Source organism: Anomaloglossus baeobatrachus, chromosome 4 (assembly GCF_048569485.1).
Source record: "Anomaloglossus baeobatrachus isolate aAnoBae1 chromosome 4, aAnoBae1.hap1, whole genome shotgun sequence".
Lineage (NCBI taxonomy): Eukaryota > Metazoa > Chordata > Amphibia > Anura > Aromobatidae > Anomaloglossus > Anomaloglossus baeobatrachus.
The window spans coordinates 543,953,240-543,971,895 of NC_134356.1; the positions used below are offsets into that span (position 1 = coordinate 543,953,240).

Sequence of the window (18,656 nt, forward strand, 5' to 3'; positions counted from 1 at the left end):
AATGGAAAGTAATATAAAAAAATAAATAAAAAAAAAAAAAAAATCGCATTCCACATGGACTAATGTTGCTCTATGGGGTCGCTCCCATCTAATCGGACCGAGAAAACAGTCGCAACAGTTTTCACTCGCACCCATACAAGTCTATGGTTGCTAGTGAAACATCGAACTGCACTCGCATGACACCAGAGTGCAGTGCGATATACACATCAGCTTGCAATGGACAAGATAGGGAGATTAATCCCTCCCTCTCCTCCACCGCTGTGATCTGATTGCAGGATCGTGTCACAGTGGCATGACACTCTGCTTACAATTGCGGCACAGCAGGAGCTGAGAGTCGCATCTGATGCCATACGCTTGTGTGGCCCCAGCCTTAAAGTTTCCAAAATATCCTACATTGTGAAGTGATAGAATAACTAAAATTACCATTGTAATTGATGGGGGCTTAATTTCAGCAACCGCATCCGGAGATTTTACTGAAAACGCTATGTGAGCACAGCCTAATTATAGCAAGTGACAACGACTGGGCTAGGCCTATCCAGACTGTTTTTAATGTTATTCTATGTAACAAAAACAAAAAAAACAAACAAAAAACACACACTTAATCTACAGTATGATACAGAAAAGCCAAAAACCCGTAACACGGGGATCTCATATCAACTTCAGTGTTGTTCCTCAAACAGCTGAATACTGGAAATGCTCAGCACAAAGTTAACTCTATATATGAAATGGAAAGAAATACTACTTCATAATTAAGTACAGTAGTGGGAAGAAGTCCCAGAGCAAAAGTATACAGACAAAAACGGAGTCACCGATCCCGATCAATCTTATCATACAACCGGTCTGCTGCCTACATCTGAATATTTGTATAATAGCATGAAGACAGTTAAGAAACCTGGATTACAATACAATGTGCGATAATGTATACAGTGGAACATACACCACACACAGGAGATATGCAGACCCCCACAGACCATGAGGAACAGGTCACAGACACTAAGCTAGAGCTCCAAAGTGCTGTTCACACTCAGTAAGAAGCCTATGGGGGGAGGGAGAGAGAGAGATTGTGCTAAGGCGTTTTTATTACTTTCTGAAAAGTCAAACGTTTACATACACTAACAGTACTATGTCCTGAAACAATATGAGACAGCCCATATGATGATGTCATGTCTTTGGAAGCTTCTGATAGGTTTATTGGCAACATCTGAGTTAATTAGAGACACACCTGGGGGTGTATTTTAATGCAAACCTAAAATACACTGCTTCTTTGTGTAGCATCATGGGAAAGTCAAAAGAAATCCGCCAATATCTCAGGACAAGTTTGGTTCATCCTTGGGTGCAATTTCCAGATATGCGAAGGTGCCTCGTTGATCTGTACAAACAATTATATGCAAGTACAAACAAAATGGGAATGTCCATCATACCGCTCAGGAAGGAGATGGGTTCTGTGTACCAGAGATGACCGTGCTTTGGTCAGACATGTGCATATCAACCCAAGAACAAAAGCAAAATACTTTGTGAAGATGCTGGTGGAAGCTGGTAAGATTGTGTCATTATCCACAGTGAAACAAGTGCTGTATCAACATGGGCTGAAAGGCCACTCTGCCCGGAAGCCGCCATTACTCCAAAAGAAACATAAAAGAGCCCAATTAATGTTTGCAAATGCACACAGGAACAAAGACCTTAATTACTGGAGACCTGTCATGTCGTCTGAAGAAACTAAAATTGAACTGTTTGGCCATAATGACCATTGTTCCATTTCGAGGAAAAAGGGAGAAGCTTTTAAGCTTAAGAACAACATCCCAACTGTGAAACACAGGGTTGTGAGCATCATGTTGTGGGGTTGTTTTGCTGCAGGTGGGACTGGTGCACTTCACAAAATAGAAGGCATCATGAAGAAAGATGATTATGTGGCAATACTGAAGCAACATCTCAAGACATCAGCCATGAGCTTAAAGCTTGGTTGGAAATGGGTCTTCTAAATGGACAATGACCCGAAGCATACTGCCAAACTGGTTGCAAAGTGGCTTAAGAGTATCAAAGTCAATGTTCTGGAGTGGCCATCACAAAGCCCTGATCCTAATCCTATTGAAAATGTATGGGTAAAGCTGAAAAGGCAGGCGCGAGCAAGGTGACCTACAAACATGGCTCAGTTACACCAGTTCTGTCAGGAGGAATAGACCCAAATTCCTACCAACTATTGTAGGAAGCTTGTGGAAGGATATTCAAAAACTGTATGACTTGGGTCAAACATCAAGGGCAATGGTTCTAAATACTAATGAAATGTATGTAAACTTTTGACTTTGCAAAAAGCAACAAAAATGCCTTAAAACATTCACTCTCTCTCATTCTGGCATTTGGCAAATATAAATAATTTTGGTAATCCCAATCCACCTAAAAACAAGAAAGGTTTATTCTCATTTCAGGTCAGACAGTGAGAAAAACATGCATGTGTTTCTTTTTAGAAAGTGTATGTGGTGAGATCTTACATGGAGCCCCAGACCCATTAAGACTGACAGTCATCTTTTTTTTCTTCCATTTTCTAATAATTGCGTGAACAGTTGTTGACTTCTCATCAAGCTGCTTGCCTATGTCCTATAGCCCATCAGGCTTGTGCAGGGGTACAACTTTGTCCCTGGTGTCTGTAGACAGCTCTTTGGTCTTGGCCATGGTGGAGAGGTTGGAGTGTGATTGAGTGTGTGAACAGTTGTCTTTTATACAGATAAGGCTGCTTTCACACATCCGGTTTTTGCAGTGCGGATCAATCCGGCTCAAAAACCTATGCAACAGATGTGGCGAAAAAATGGATCCGTTGCAGAAGTTTTTCCATGTGGCCCGTCCGTTTTTTGACGGATGCAGCTTGATACTGAGCATGCGCAGTTCAAAAAAACGCATCCGGCAGCCAGATGTGTTTTTTGCCGCAGGACGCCGCATCCGGCGTCCATAGGCTTGCATTGTAAATTGCGCCGCATCACGCCAGATCCGGCGTGATGCGTTTTTTTCGCCGCACAAAAAACGTGCCAGGCAACGTTCAATCCGGCCGCCGCATGGGCTAAATATGCCGCATCCGGCGAAAACCGGACGCAACGCAAGGCCATGTGGCACAATACGGCGCTAATGCAAGTCTATGCGGAAGAAACGCAACCGGCAGCAAAAAAAAAACGGTTGCATTTTTTCTGCAAAGCGCCGTATTGTACCGCTCAGGAAAAACCGGATGTGTGAAAGCAGCCTAAAAGGTTCAAACAGGGGCAATTAATACAGGTAATGAGTGCAGAGTATGAGGGCTTCTTAAAGAAAAAAAAAACAGCTGGAAAAGCCAGAATTCTTGCAGGTTGCTAGGTGATCAAATACTTATTTCATGCAATAAAATGCAAATTATTTAAAAATCATACAATGCGATTTTCTGGAATTTTTGGGGGATTCTGTCACAGCTGAAATGTACAGACCTCTTCATTTTTTGGAGGTGGGAGAACTTGCAAAATCGGAGACACAAAGCTGATGGAATGGTCTTATTTTTATCTGCTAAGACTACATTTTTCAGCAGAACTCTGCTTTTCCTTAGTGCTGCAGGCCCCTCCCTCAGCACTCCTATGTGCTTCCTGATATATAGAGCTCAGTATGGACAATTTTTATTTATATGGATGATGATTCATAGATTTGAATGCAGTCACTGTGACCTACTATTTGATCGATATACATATTTATTACCACTTACAAAGTCCATATTTCATTGGTGTTTTATAGGGATCTTCAGAGCACTGCCCATGCTTTTCCCTGCATGTATAGCACAGCAGAGCACAGAATAGCTGAGCTGTGCTACACAACATGACTGTTAGAGTAATGAGAATGCGGTGAGAGTATGTTTTATTAGGCAGGGTCATAGGTGCATCAGAGTTCTATAAGACCGGGTTATTAGGTGCAAATGTATGGCCATCAGTAGTATGTTTGGCATAACATAGCTGAGCTGTGCTCCATCCTGGCTATAAGATGTTTTATTAGACAGGTCATTACATTCTTTGGAGCAGTGTCGACTGACAGCATTAGAACTACTGGAAGATGCATTCAGTAGAAATCAATGGTAAAGAAGGGTAAAGAAAGCCCTAGAGGAGTCAATATTGGGGAAGTGATAACTGGAAATCAAAGCAGGTTTAAAAAAAGGCTGTACACATGATTATGTCTGGATATACAGAAAACTGAGGCTCATAGTAATAATAATATAGCTCGGATAGCCTCTAACTTCTGTTATGGAAATGTTTACCACATGGTATTTTTTCCACAATACCTCTACACAGAAGTGCCATGGAATCGCTTCTATATAAAGAAAAGGCAAACCCAGTAAAACAAATTTGCAGGTAATGAATATAAAAATCCCCATTGCCCAATGTACAGTAACAGAAGTCAAAGCAGTTAGCGAGTTTCTATAACTTGTACACAGTCTGTACCGTCTACAATCCATAGACTACACAAATCCAACCAGACCTCATACCCATGAATGCAGGAAAGACGTTGGCCGGCGTGTAGAAGTGCTCTACCCCACCGAGGAGTTGTTCGATCAAGAGCCCTTTTCATTCCGTTGGATCCATGTGAAGTATATCAGAAAAATGCCTACAGCGTCACGTCATCACAGAGAAATCCACCTTCCCCTCATAAACACGGCAGCTTGTAACGATGTAGCAGAGCTGAACTTGTGACTCTTTACATTCAGTCTTAAGGAGAACCACAGATAACATTGTGATATTATGATGCGCTACGCCAAATGACAACACTGCTACATTAGTAAGTACGGAGCATCTGTGAAGCATGAGGCTTTTGTTACCAGCAAATTCTCCAGAAGTCAAACAGTCACACTACAAGGGAAACGCTGCTTTCTAGTGAGTCCAAAGTAACTACAGAAGCCTTTTATGTGCAGGGACTGGAAGATCTGGGCACTTACTCTCCCCATAGACGCGATCCAGCCGCATTCTCTGCAGGGTCTCAGTACCTGTGAGCCGGGTGATCAGTGTCTGTGTGTATCCAGACTGACATTCTTCACACAGCAGTCACAGGAGGTGGAGCGCACACTTCATACGTATATGCACACGCTTCCACACAGTGAAACACAGGGATTTCCACTTGCCAAAATATAGGGATTTGTCATGAACAAAGCCACCTACTCTGTACCAGAGCCGGAAATACAACATCAATTTCACCAGGTTCTCTGACTAAGATCTAATGTGTGATACATAAACGGTATCTAAAGAGAGTCTAACATGACCAACAGGATATGTGGTGTGTACCCCATCTGGAGAGAGCGCTGCTACCACCCACCCCACACAGCCGACGCGGCAGACCCATGTACACATATATACAAATTATAATTATATAATGTGTGTGTATATATTATATATATATCATATATATATATATATATATATATATATATATATATATATATATACACACACACACACACACATATATACATACATATACACATATACACATACATATACCCACCGTACACAAATATACACATTACACATATATACCCAGTAGAAATATATACAAATATACACCGAACACCTATATACACATTGCATATCTATGCAGACATATATACACAGTACAAATCTATACACTTCTATACACACAGTACACATCTATACACATTGGACACATAAAATTGTTACATTACAGTCTGGTTTAAATATTCTTGTAATCTGATTTGTGTGTGAAGCATCAGCACTAAATAGTCTAAATAAGAACAACTAAATATTTAAGTAGGGGAAGTAAATGAAAAAAAATGTAGCCAAAAATTACAAAAATAAAGATTGCAATGTGCGTATGTATTTAACCCATTTGCTATGAAGCCCCTAAACATTTTCAGTTGAAGCAATTACCTTCATAAGTCGCATGCTTAGTGAAAGGAAGTCTACCTATGTGCAATCTAAATGTCCCAGGGTCGGTCAGTATGTAATCACCTTTTTTGAAAGGCCAAAGAGGCTGAAACACCATTAAACAAGAGGCACCACTAACCAAAACGCCACAAAGATCAAGGAGATCTCCAAACAAGTCAGAGACAAAGTTGTTGAGAAGTACAAGTTGGGGTTGGAATCTAAAAAAACATCCCAATCTCTGATGATGGCCAGGAGCACCATCAAATCTATTAACCACCAATGGAAAGAACATGGTACCACAACAAACCTGCTAAGAGGGGGGCCGCCTACCAAAACTCTCACCCTGAGCAAGGAGGGCATTAATAAGAGATGCAGCACAGAGACAAAGGTAACCCTGAAGGAGCTGCAGTGTTCCTAAGCAGAGACTGGAGTATCTATCCATACGACCAAAATAAGCCATACACGACATAGAGCTGACCTTTATGGAAGAGTGGTCGGAAAAAAAGCCTTTACTTACAGCCAAAAATTGTAAGGCTCATTTTGATTTTTTTCAAAAGACATGTAGGAGACTCCCAAAAGATAGGGAGGAAGATGCGATCGTCAGATGAAACCAAAATTGAACTTTTTGACCACCAAGGTAAACCCTATGTCTGGCGCAAAACAAACACAGACCAACACCCCAAGAACACCATCCCCACAGTGAAAAATGGAGATGGCAGCATCATGTTGTGGGGATATTTTTTGGCACTAGGGACAGGGAAACCGGTCTGAGTCGAGGAGAAGATAATAGGGATGGTCAGTAGCGTAACTTGAAACACCTGGGCCCCTTTGCAGAATCTTCAATAGGGCTTCCAACCATCATGGATCTTTAAGGCCATGTACATAGTTTGTTTTTTGAAGTGTTGGTGCAATTTTGTCACAAAACGTCATGTCTATCCTTATACCAGCAAAGTCAATAGGAATTCTGAAGTATTGTGTGAACGTTGCTTATTTCTACCTAGCAGACTTGCTGCAGAAAATAATCTGCAGTATGTCAATTTTTGGTGCGTTTTTGCCTGCATTTTTCAGCCCTTCCACCCATGGACTTCATTATAAAAACCGCATAGCAAAAAACAAACCAAAAGGAGGCAAAAATGCACCTTGTTTTTGGTGCATTTTTCTCCCAGAATATGCAGATTTGTTGCAGAAAATTTCTGCACCAAATACTCAGTGTGTGCACATAGGCTAATAGTATTGGCCTTCTCGTACAGGCCAGAAGAAACTTTTGGGACATCTCAGCTCCAGGGCTTGAGTCCTGGGTGTGATTTTAAGTCCTGAATCTATTATAGTTATTCCCCCCTTGTTCTAGTAGTTTGGAAAATAAAAAATAAAGTACAGTGGAACCTCAGTTTACGAGTAACTTGGTGTGCGAGTATTTTGCTATACGAGCAAAGCTTGCTGTAAATTTGTAACTCAGTTTACGAGCAAGCTTTGCTGTACGAGCAAATACTCACCGCACACACTTCCGGTTCCGTACTTTCACCATGCTCTGACCCGCTCTTGCAGTCCGCACAAACACTCACAAACACACACACATACATATTATGCCCACCTTACCATCCGTTCCCTTGCCGGCCTACAGGTTCTTTTAGTTTGCTGGTACAGAATGTGTATCGGGTAACCATCGCGATCGATGACGGAGCTTGCACTGCCAGCTGACGTCAAAGGCAGGAGCCACTGGCCTCTGATTGGTCAGCGCGCTGCCATTTAGAAGCAGCTGACAGAAGCAGCTCCGGCATCGGTCGTGATGGTTACCCGATACACATCAAGTATCGGCGAACTACAAGAACCAGGAGGCCGGCGAGGGAACGGGAGGTAAGGTGAGCATAATATGTGTGTGTGCGTGTGTGGAATGGCACAATAGGGTACCAGGATGGGACATTGAACAAGTTGTGGAACAAATTGTCTGAGCTGGCATTATTTCCTATGGGAAATTTTGCTTTGCTAGACGAGTAACTTGGTTTACAAGTACACTCCCAGAACGGATTGTTCTCGTAAATCAAGGTTCCACTGTACATCAATATAGAATGCGAAGTTATTAGAGGGGGTGGGGGGGGGGGAAGCTTCTCAAAATCAATTTCTTGGCCAGACAGGAGATTGTATGAAGACCACTACTGTCCAGTAGCGCATTACTCAAAATTGACCTTTGCATGATAAGGGATAGAGTAATGCTTAAAAGGAGTGTACTCCGGTTTAAAACACACGCTGCCTCTCCATCCATTCTAATAGAGGCGCTGAAGATCAGATGGGGGTGTAAAAGTGTCCTCAGAGTAAAAGGGGGATACTTTGAGGAATTTAAGAATTAACACATTCTGGTTTGTTTCACAAATATTTCATTAATCTTTGCTTATATGTAAATTTGTGTTGTTGCTGCCTTCAGACTGAATCAACAATGTAAACAACAACAATGTGCACATTCCAATAAGAACAAGGAAAACCACTGCATGAACATGTGCATCCTTACTTTTGACAAATACTGTACCTCAAAAAGCATTAAAAGGTTAATAGTCTGGTAATTGAATGTAAAATTAGATCATAAAAACAGAATAAACACAAGCCGCTGTTTCCACACATGTATCGATGTTACATAATTGTAACCAAACCTGTCTAACACAGTGATTGTATTTGTACAGACTGTATCTGATGATCAAAGAAACACTATGAATCACTTTTAAAGAACACAATGAAACAAATATCTAGAAATACATATATGCAGCCGAAGTACAGTTTTTGGGTTTATATATAATCCTTAAAAAATTATTCAAACATCATGAACTTTTCCACAATTTCACGTTACACCCACAAACTTAAATGTATTTTATTGGGATTTTATGTGCTAGACCAACACTAAGTAACACGTATTTCTGAAATGTAAAGGAAATTATACATGGTTTTCTAAATATTTTAAAAATATAAATCTGAAAACTGTGATGTGCATTTGTGTTCGGCCCCCTGTAGTCTGGTACCCCTAAATAAAACTTTTGAGTGACCAACTGTCTCCAGAAGTCACCTAATTAGTAAATTGAGTCCACCTGTGTAGAATTTATTCTCAGTATAGTGTCAATTGTCCTGTGAAGACCTCAGAGGTTTGTTTGAGAACATTAGGGATAAACAACATCATGAAAACCAAGGAACACACCAGACAGGTCAAAGATAAAGTTGTGGGAAAAGAAGAAAACAGGGTTAGATGATACAAAAAAAATGGCACAAGCTGTTAACATTTAACGGAGCACTGTTCAATCCATCAGCCAAAAATGGAAGGTTGTATTACACAACTGCAAACCTAGCAACACATGGACACCCACCTAAGCTGGCATCCCAGACAAAGAAAGCACTAACTAAAGAAGCAGGTAAGAGGCCCATGGTCACTGGCTCTGGAGGAGCTGCCAAGGTACACAGCTCAAGTGGGAGAATCTGTCAACAGAACAACTATTAGTCGTATACTTCACAAATCTGTACTTTATCAAAAAGTGGCAACAAGAAAGCCATTTAATTTTTTGAAGGCAGGCAATAAAAAGTTGAAGTTTTCAAAAAGCCACATAGGGAACACATCTAGCAAGTGGAATAAGGTGCTCTGGACAGATGAGACCAAAGTAGACCTTTTTGGGTTAAATGAAAAATGCTGTGTGTGGCAGAAAACGGTCACTGCACATCACCCTAAGTACACCATCCCCATCGTCATACATGGTGGTGGCAGCATCATGCTGTGGAGATGCTTTGCTTCAGCAGGGATCGGGAAACTTTTCAGAGTTCATGAAAAGAAAGATGGAGCTACAGTGCAGCCCTTAAGGAGAACCTGTTCAAAGCTGCAAAAAAGTTGACATTGGGAACTAGGTTCACCTCCAGCATGACAACGACCCTAAATATACTGCCACAGCTACAATGAATGGTTTAGATCAAAGCATATTCATCTGTGTGAATGTTCCAGTCAAAGTCCAGACCTAAATCATATTGAGAATCTGTGACAGGAGTTCAAAAATTGTTGTTCACAGATGCTCTCCATCTAATCTCCATGAGTTACAGCTATTTTTCAAAGAAGAATGGGCATAATGTCATCCTCTAGATGTACAAAGCTGGTAGAGACATACCTCAAAACACTTGCAATATTAACTGCAGCAAATGGTGGTCCTATAAAGTATTGACCCATGGGGCTAAACACAAAAGCACATCAAACTTTTAAGATTCATATTGTTAAATATTTTGAAGAACCAAGTATCATTTCCTGTACACTTCACAAATACTTGTAAAGAGTCAGTGTATCACAAAATCCCAACAAAATAAATTTAAGTTTGTGGAAAAGTTCACGGGGTAGGAATACTTTTTCAAAACACTATAATGCAGCAAACACCTATGAACAACCGCAGGAACAGCGCTAATAAATAGGTTGCTTTGTCTTAAAATACATGCCTGAAGTCACAGTGTGACTGCAGACTTGTAATCCTCACATCTCGCGCATAGGAGAATCCTCACAGTGCGCAGTGTGCACGATGTGACGATTCACAAGTCTGTTGTCGCAAAGTTACTGCAGACTTGTAGCTTAAGACCTGACAACCCCTTTAAGTCTAAGGCGGGCTTTGCACGTTGCGACATCGCAAGCCGATGCTGCGATGTCGCAAGCCGATGCTGCGATGTCGCAAGCCGATGCTGCGATGTCGCAAGCCGATGCTGCGATGTCGCAAGCCGATGCTGCGATGTCGCAAGCCGATGCTGCGATGTCGCATGCGATAGTCCCCGCCCCCGTCGCAGGTACAATATCGTGTGATAGCTGGCGTAGCGAAAATTATCGCTACGCCAGCTTCACACGCACTCACCCGCCCTGCGACCGTCGCTGTGGCTGGCGACCCGCTTCCTTCCTAAGGGGGCGGGTCGTGCGGCGTCATAGCGACGTCACACGGCAGGCGGCCAATAGCGGCGGAGGGGCGGAGATGAGCAGGATGTAAACATCCTGCCCACCTCCTTCCTTCCGCATATCCTACGGAAGCCGTGGTGACGCCGGTAGGAGATGTTCCTCGCTCCTGCGGCTTCACACACAGCGATGTGTGCTGCCGCAGGAACGAGGAACAATATCGGACCGTCGCGTCAGCGTAATTATGGATTACGCCGACGCTGCACCGATGATACGATTACGACGATTTTGCGCTCGTTAATCGTATCATCTAGGCTTTACACACTAAGATGTCGCATGCGATGCCGGATATGCGTCACTTTCAATTTGACCCCACCGACATCGCACCTGCGATGTCGTAGTGTGCAAAGCCACCCTAAGGCCATGTGCCCACGGGAGCTTTCTTCTGCGGATTTTGCTGCGGAAAACCTGCGGCTTTATCTGGATTTTCCAGATAAATCTGCAGGTTTTAGCATGTACAGACACTCCCCATGTTATCCTATGGGACATGGGGAGTGTCTGTGCCCACGTTGCGGAATGTGCGACTGCGGAATATGTTGCGGATATCCCGCAGCCGCACATAATTGCATGTCAATTATTCCTGTGGGTTTACCTGCGGATGGTCCCATGCTTACATGCCTTGATAGCAGACACCCGGCTTTCCCTCGGAGGCTGGAGTGCGGTGGATCCATGAGCAGAAAGGAGGAGGTGGGCGGGGCCTGCACGAGCTCCGGTCATGTGACAGCCAGAGCTAGTTCAGGCCCGCCCACCTTCTCCTGCACAGTGTAGAGATGCTGACAGACGCCGGAGAGAAGTGCTGTGTGATGGAGGTAAGTATGAACTCCCCTGATCACTGCAGCACTTGTTCTGCATTGAGGATGCAGTGCCGAAGCCATGGTACTGTAGCCTCAACGCAGAATGCCCGCAGGATAGCCGCACGACATTCCGCAAATAAACCGCAGCATTGAAACAGACAAAGTTGTGCTGCGGTTTTCTGGGCGCTCCTGCGGAATGTCCTGCGGATATAACCGCGTTACACTTTCCCCCGTGGGCACATAGATTGTAGTAGTATGTGTACTTCGCTCAGAATATTACGGAGATAGGAACATATACCCACTTTTGCATTAGAAGCAGACAAAAGTCATGACCCAGGCAAGCGTTTCTATATACTGACAGCTACTAGAGATCTTAGAAAGGAGGAGGAACTGAACCACAAATGACTAAAGGTCAAGTTCATACGTGACTTTTTGCAGTTTTGTTTTTTTTTTCTATAGAAAAGCGGCATTTTACAGGAATTGCAAAAGCTAGGACATTTCAGTAATCCCATGCACAGGCTTGTTTATTTCCTGCCTTGAGTTTGAGAATTGCAGCATTTTTGGTAAGTTTGCAATATGTCAATTTTTTCAACGTTTTGCTTTTTTGCACTGTAGACAAATCATACATGTAATCATCCATGTAATCAATAGGAAAGAGCTGCATTTTAGAAGCAGCTTTATTAATGCAAAGAGAGAACATTTTGGCTGCAAAAAAAAAAAAAAATGGTACAAAAGGCCCACGTGTGAACATTGACTTCTTTAATTTGTTAAGGCAAATAGAAAATACAGCCTTTTCCCCACACTGCTCTATCAGATCTCAGCTGTACTGTAAAGTCACGTGTGGAAGATACACTGTGGATTTTCTACAGGTATGTGTGTCAGGAAAATGCATTGCATTACAGCGGAAGCAAAGGGATTTTAGCAACAGAAATGAACCCACATTACTTTATGCGGCAGATCTTTATCCAATTCATAAAATGGAATCTATAGAAGATCTACTTTTAACACAGAATTTATTTGGATCCACCACAAAATCTGCCACAGAAAATGTGGATAAGTGATATTTCTCGTGAATTTAAGGGATTGTCTGGGACTTTAGGACTAATCACCGATCTGTAAGACAAGTCATCAATGCAAGATCCAGTAACCTCTACAGAACAGTTGAAATCTACTCTGGTAGCAGGTAAATGTAAGCAATGTATGAGGTGAAACATGCTTCATTTCCCATTCACTTTAGGAGACCTGTGCCACAACGCAGTTGAAAAGGAGACAAAAGGCCCAGTACTTGGCAGCAGCCTCTAGGCACTGTATAGGGATGCTTTGTTTCGCCTGCGTAAGCTTCTTCTGGGGAAAAAAATCGAATGGCCACGTATGGATCTTTACTCATCCCCCAGGTCCAGCGCCAGCTCTACAGTCGCCAGCAGTTTTTTTTCCCCCAACTACAGCGGTGACGAAATGACTACAGCACATAGCACTACTGCAGGCAATCATAGACATAGATGCTGAGCTCAGTGATTAGCTGCAGCAGTGTGTGCGCTGAAGTCATGAAGTCAACGCTCCGAGTAAGGAAAGCTGTACTGCAATTGGCTATTACAGGCGACAAGCGCAATTTTTCATCTGTTTTGAGAAATGAGACCCAATGTGTATTAGGAAGTGTATAATGTGCACATCCTGCCTCAATGTAAAGGCTGTATTCTGGTGAGGATTATTAGTTGTGGAGCTGCATTCCTATAATACACACATAATAGTCACCCAATATATAACAGACATATTCTTCTGGCATGTGCTGTCCAAATCGAACAATAAAAGGGAAATGCCTACCCACACGTGTTGAGAAACCATTTCCTTAAAAACAAGCCCTTAAAGACAAATGCAGGCGATGTAAACAGCTGGCCGCTTACCTTGACACACGTAACCAGGTTTTTTGGTGAAAGGCTTGTCGCAGCTTTTGCACGTTAGGGTGTCCATCATGGCAGCAGTGACAAATGTATGGCCATTGCTTTTGTGCTTCTCTTTGCCTTTATCACTTGGCTCCTTCTCTTTGTCTTTGGATTTCTCCTTTTCCTGAGGAACAGAAGACGACAAAAAGTTAAAAAGTCAAGTATTTTTTTTCTAAACCTACAGCGCAATGTGTGCTTCTGTATTAAAGTACAGCAACATTTCACAAGTGGCAATAGCAGGTTACAATGGTAGAAAACACAAAAAACTAATCCAAACCCTACATAAGTAACAAAAAGAACTAGTGGTTTTACAGAAATCTCAGACCGGCCGAACTAGAGAAGAGTCGTGGAGCCGGACCTTACCTCACCGTGCCACGATCCTACATATCTTATCCGAATTTGGGGCACGTCAATAAATTTACTCCACGGCATCCTGAGGCTAGATCCGACCCCACATCTACAGAGGGTGGGCGCTAATTACATCGCACAGACATAGCACCTCATACTGGAGCTGCAATCATCAGACGCTAGAGGCAAGTCAGTGAGGAAGGAAGTGGAAAAAAAGGACTTCTGCTTTTTAGTAACCCACTATGGTAATATTTTCTCCTTTACTTCACTACCTAATCAAAGATTTCTCACAGAAACTGATACTGCTTTACCAGAAACCTGGTTAGAAGTCTTCCCTCAGAGCTAGTGCATGTGAAAAAGAAGCTAAAAGCAGTTTTCCACCTTAGAGAACAGTGTTTTTTCTTCAGTATGTGTAACACGGGACAAAATTCATTTTTTATTTGCAATTAAATTTCATTATATTTTGTAGTTTGCCTTTAACAGCCAGTAGCAGATGTGCAATGTCCCATGATGTAATATGCTATGTTTCATGTATTTACTGTGGTATATTATAAATGCATGTGTGGATATTTAAAGGGAACCTGTCATGTCCAATATGCACTCAGAACCACGAGCAGTTCTGGGTACGTATTTCTAATCCCTGCCTAACTGTCCCTGTATCTAGTAGCATACATAAAGAAATCTTTAGAAAAAGTATTTCCAAAGATCCTTAATAATATGCTAATGAGTGCAGGTACGTTATTTCCCCCCAAATAGTCTGCCCTCTTAGCATGTTAGCAAGCCCACAGGGGCGTGCTAACATGCAATTCAATGCCTATTGCATAGCGTTATCAGCGGTGACGCGCGTACCTGTGTCCATTGTCACCACGTCAGATGCTGGGCAGTGCGCATGATCAGAAGTCACCGCACTTCCAGTCATGCGCACTATGAAGTCGGGTGTACGTGTCCCGGCTTCAGAGTGGTCAAGTGCGCGTGACCGGAAGTGTAGTGACTTCTGATCGTTTCCCACATGACTGCTTTATTTTAGCCTAATTTTTTTAAACAGTTTTTTTTATTGTTAGGAAGTTAAAAGGGTTCAAAATCTATTAACAATTTCTCATTTTTCCAACATAAATTGTAAAACCATTTTTTTGGGGTATCACATCGCATTTGAAAGGACTTTGAGAGGCCTAGGTGACAGAAAATACTCCAAGGTAACACCATTCTAAAAACTGCACCCCTCACACTGCTCAAAACCACAACCTAGAAGTTTAATAACCCTGGAATGAAAAAATAAATAAATTACGGTATATTTTACCTAAAAAAATGTTGCTTTTGCCTCAATTTATTTACTTTACAAGAAATAACACAACAAAATGGACTCCAAAATGTGTTATTCACTTTATTAGAGTGGCGATAACCCAAGTGATCAGAAACCTTTGCTTGGACAAATAGGAGGGCTCGAAAAGGACGAAGCGCCATTTGAAATTTCGACCACACATTTGGCTAAAATAGATTGCGGGCCCCATGCTGCATTTGCAGGAATCCTAAACAGTAGAAACCCCCCACAAGTGACCCCATTTTGGAAACTACACCCCTGAAGGATTTTATCCAAGGGTTTAGTGAGCATTTTGAACTCACAGGTGCTTCACAGAATTTGATAACATTAGGTCGTCATATTGAAAATTTTAATTTTTTTCCACAAAACTGTTGCTTTATCAACAAATTTCGCACTTTTTCAAGAGGTACCACTAAAAGTAGCCCCACAATTTGTTACCTACTTTCTTATGAGCGTGGCAATATTCCACATGTAATAAAAAAAAAAAAGTTCGTTAGGACAAATGAGAGGGCTTGGAACGGAAAGAGCAATATTGGCATTTTGGAAAGCAAATTTACCTGCAATAGACTGCGAGCACAATGACGCATCTGCAGAGCCTCTAAGATACCAAAACATCAGAAACTCCCACAAATGACCCCCTTTTGGAAACTAGACTCCTCAAGAAATTTATGTGGTGGTGTGATTAGCATTTTAAACCCATAGGTGCTTCACAGAACTTTTTAAAATGTGGATGTGAAAATGATAGTTGTGCTTTTTTTCTATAAAATGTTATTTCAGCTCAAGATTTGAAATTCTGACAATGGTTAATAAAAGAAAACAGACCCATAATTTGCTATGCAATTTCTCTTGAACACATTGATACCCCATACATGGTCAAAAACTAATGTTTAGGCAAATGGCAAATGATTTTTAGGCAAATGATTTTTGCAATGCAAATTTGGACAACTTGTTGAATTTATAGAGCCTCTGAGGTACCAAAAATGTAGAAACCACAACATGTCACCCCATTTAGCAAACTAAACCCTATAAGGAATGCATCTATTGGTGTGGTGAGTATTTTTAACCCACAAATTACACAGAATGCTTTTAGATTGGGCCGTGAAAATGAAAAACGTAGGGTTTTTCAGCTAAAATTTTATTTTAGCCACAAAATTTAAATTCACACACAGGGTAACAAGACAAAATGGACAGGACAATTTGTTATGTAATTTTTACTGACCATGGCAATACCCTATATGTAGTCGTACTATATTTCAGTACACGGCGGGGATCGTATGGAAAGGAGAACCACTTTTTAATTAGAATGCAGATTCTGTTTCAATAAATTGTGGCCTCCATTAGCAAGCCCCTGAGGGGCCAGATCAGCAGAAACTCCACAAGTGACCCCATACTGGAAACTTCCCTCCAGAAGGAATTAATCTAGGAGGTATAGTGAGTATTTTGAACCCACAGGCACCTCACAGAACTTTATAACACTGTGATGTGGAAATATAACATTTCAGTGGTAAAAATGTAATTTTATTTATAAGATGAAAATTTGACAGTTACACAAGGGTTAAAAGGTAAAAACGGATCTCAATTTACTGTGCAATTTCTCCCGAACGAGGTGATGCCCTATATGTCATCAGAGACTACTGTTTGGTCACATGCTGAGCAGGAAGGAGCGCTATTCGATTTTTGGAGTACAGATTTTGCTAAAATATTTTGCAGAAACCCTAAGTGCCAGAATAGCCGAAACATCCCAAAAGTGACCCCTCTGTACCAATTGCACATCTCAAATAATAAAATCTATGGCTGCAGTGACTATTTTGTAGTATATACGTCATGCTATTTTTCTGGAGAATTACCATAGATTTGGGAGCACAATGATCACTGGATTTTATTTGGGGGGAGGGGGGGGTCAGGAGCCATATCACTTTTCCAGAGTCTTTGGTCTATCAGTGAAGTCGGAGCCCCCAATATTTCCAGTGACAGACTTCAGTGGGGGCTGGTTTTGTGATAGATAAGTTAGGAGTTTTATTGTTAAAATTTTGGGGTACAGAACCTTTTTTTGATCGCTTTCAGTATAAGGCTGGGATCACATTCTTCTCCTGCACTGCTCTCATACATCGGGGTTTCCATGTAAATCCCCCAAAAAATGTGATTTAGACAAAACCAGTCAATCTAAAGAGGAAGATGGAGACACTTTGGGCTCAGTTTGGCATCTGTTTCGCTGGTGTATTATTAGGTGTGTACAGAGGTGTGGTTGTCCACATTTGTGCGCTAAAAAGCCACCTAAAATGATGGGACATTGCCAGGCCGGAACAGAGACCAGACGGAGTCCAAAGTGTCTCCATCTGCCTCAGAGTTAGACAAGCATTTGGTGGTGGTGGTGTTGTCACAGTGTGAGCTGCAGTTTGTAGTCAATACAGAAGTGTCCTACACTGTATGAATGGAACACTAACAAGCCCAAACTACTTGAATAACAACATTAATCCAGTCATCATGTCTCTGCATGAACAACACAGGCCTAATTTTATCTTCATGAACGATAATACTCCAGCTCCTCGAGGTTGCATCATTAAGGAACAGCTGCTGGAGACTGGAGTACCTCAAATGGAGTGGCCTGCTCTATCTCTAAACATGAATTCCACAGAAAACTTATGGGATCAGCTGAGTCACCGTGTAGAGGTTTGTAACTCTGTACCCTAGAACCTCAATGACCTGAGAGATGACCTTCAAGAAGACTGGAATGCCTCAGCAGATAATAACTCTATTTGTGAACAGCATGAGACGTTATTGGCATGCTGTAATTGAGGCTCAAGACCACATGACATGTTTTTGAGACACTGGCATTTTTGGGGGGGTTATACCTACCACTGTTGTTGGCTTTTGCTTCAATAAATTGTTTGAGATAAGGAAATCAACATTAAATGCCCTACTCTACTTTCATGATAAAATATCACTGTTAGGGTACTTTCACACTTGCGTTTTTTTCCTTCCGTCACAATCCGCCCTTTTGTAAAACAGCGGAATCCGTTAACGGATTCCGCTGTTTCCCATAGACTTGTATGGACGACTGATTGTACCAAAAGTACCTGCGTTGCTTCCGCTGGCCGACGCTGCGTTGCTTCCGCCGGGCAGAAGCAAGGCAGCATGTAACGTTTTTTGAGCGGCGGAATCCTATATTTTTCACTGCGAATGATCATTTTTTTTTTTTTTTTTAAATCACAGAAACTGTATTTGTCTCTCGGTGGCCGAATGTTCAGCTGAGCCCCCGGCATGTGAGAGCTCTCAGCTGAGCGCCCGGCCGCCGGCATGTGAGAGCGCTCAGCGCCCGGCCGCCGGCATGTGAGAGCGCTCAGCTGATCGCCCGGCAGCCGGCATGTGAGAGCGCTCAGCTGATTGATCACAATAGTCTGCTGCCGGTAAAACTGTAAAGAAGGAAAAAAAAAAAAA

The 18,656-nt window shown here is 42.1% G+C and overlaps 1 protein-coding gene across 6 annotated transcripts in view; it reads right to left on the reverse strand.

Moving 5' to 3' along the window:
* Nucleotides 1–18,656, reverse strand: part of AKAP13 (A-kinase anchoring protein 13) — a 345,810-nt gene that overhangs the window by 54,899 nt on the left and 272,255 nt on the right. For all 6 annotated transcript variants that reach the window (XM_075345957.1, XM_075345960.1, XM_075345958.1 and 3 more), the window contains one exon: nt 13,514–13,676. In XM_075345957.1, the coding sequence (XP_075202072.1) occupies nt 13,514–13,676 (163 nt within the window). The remainder of the gene's footprint in view (nt 1–13,513; nt 13,677–18,656) is intronic.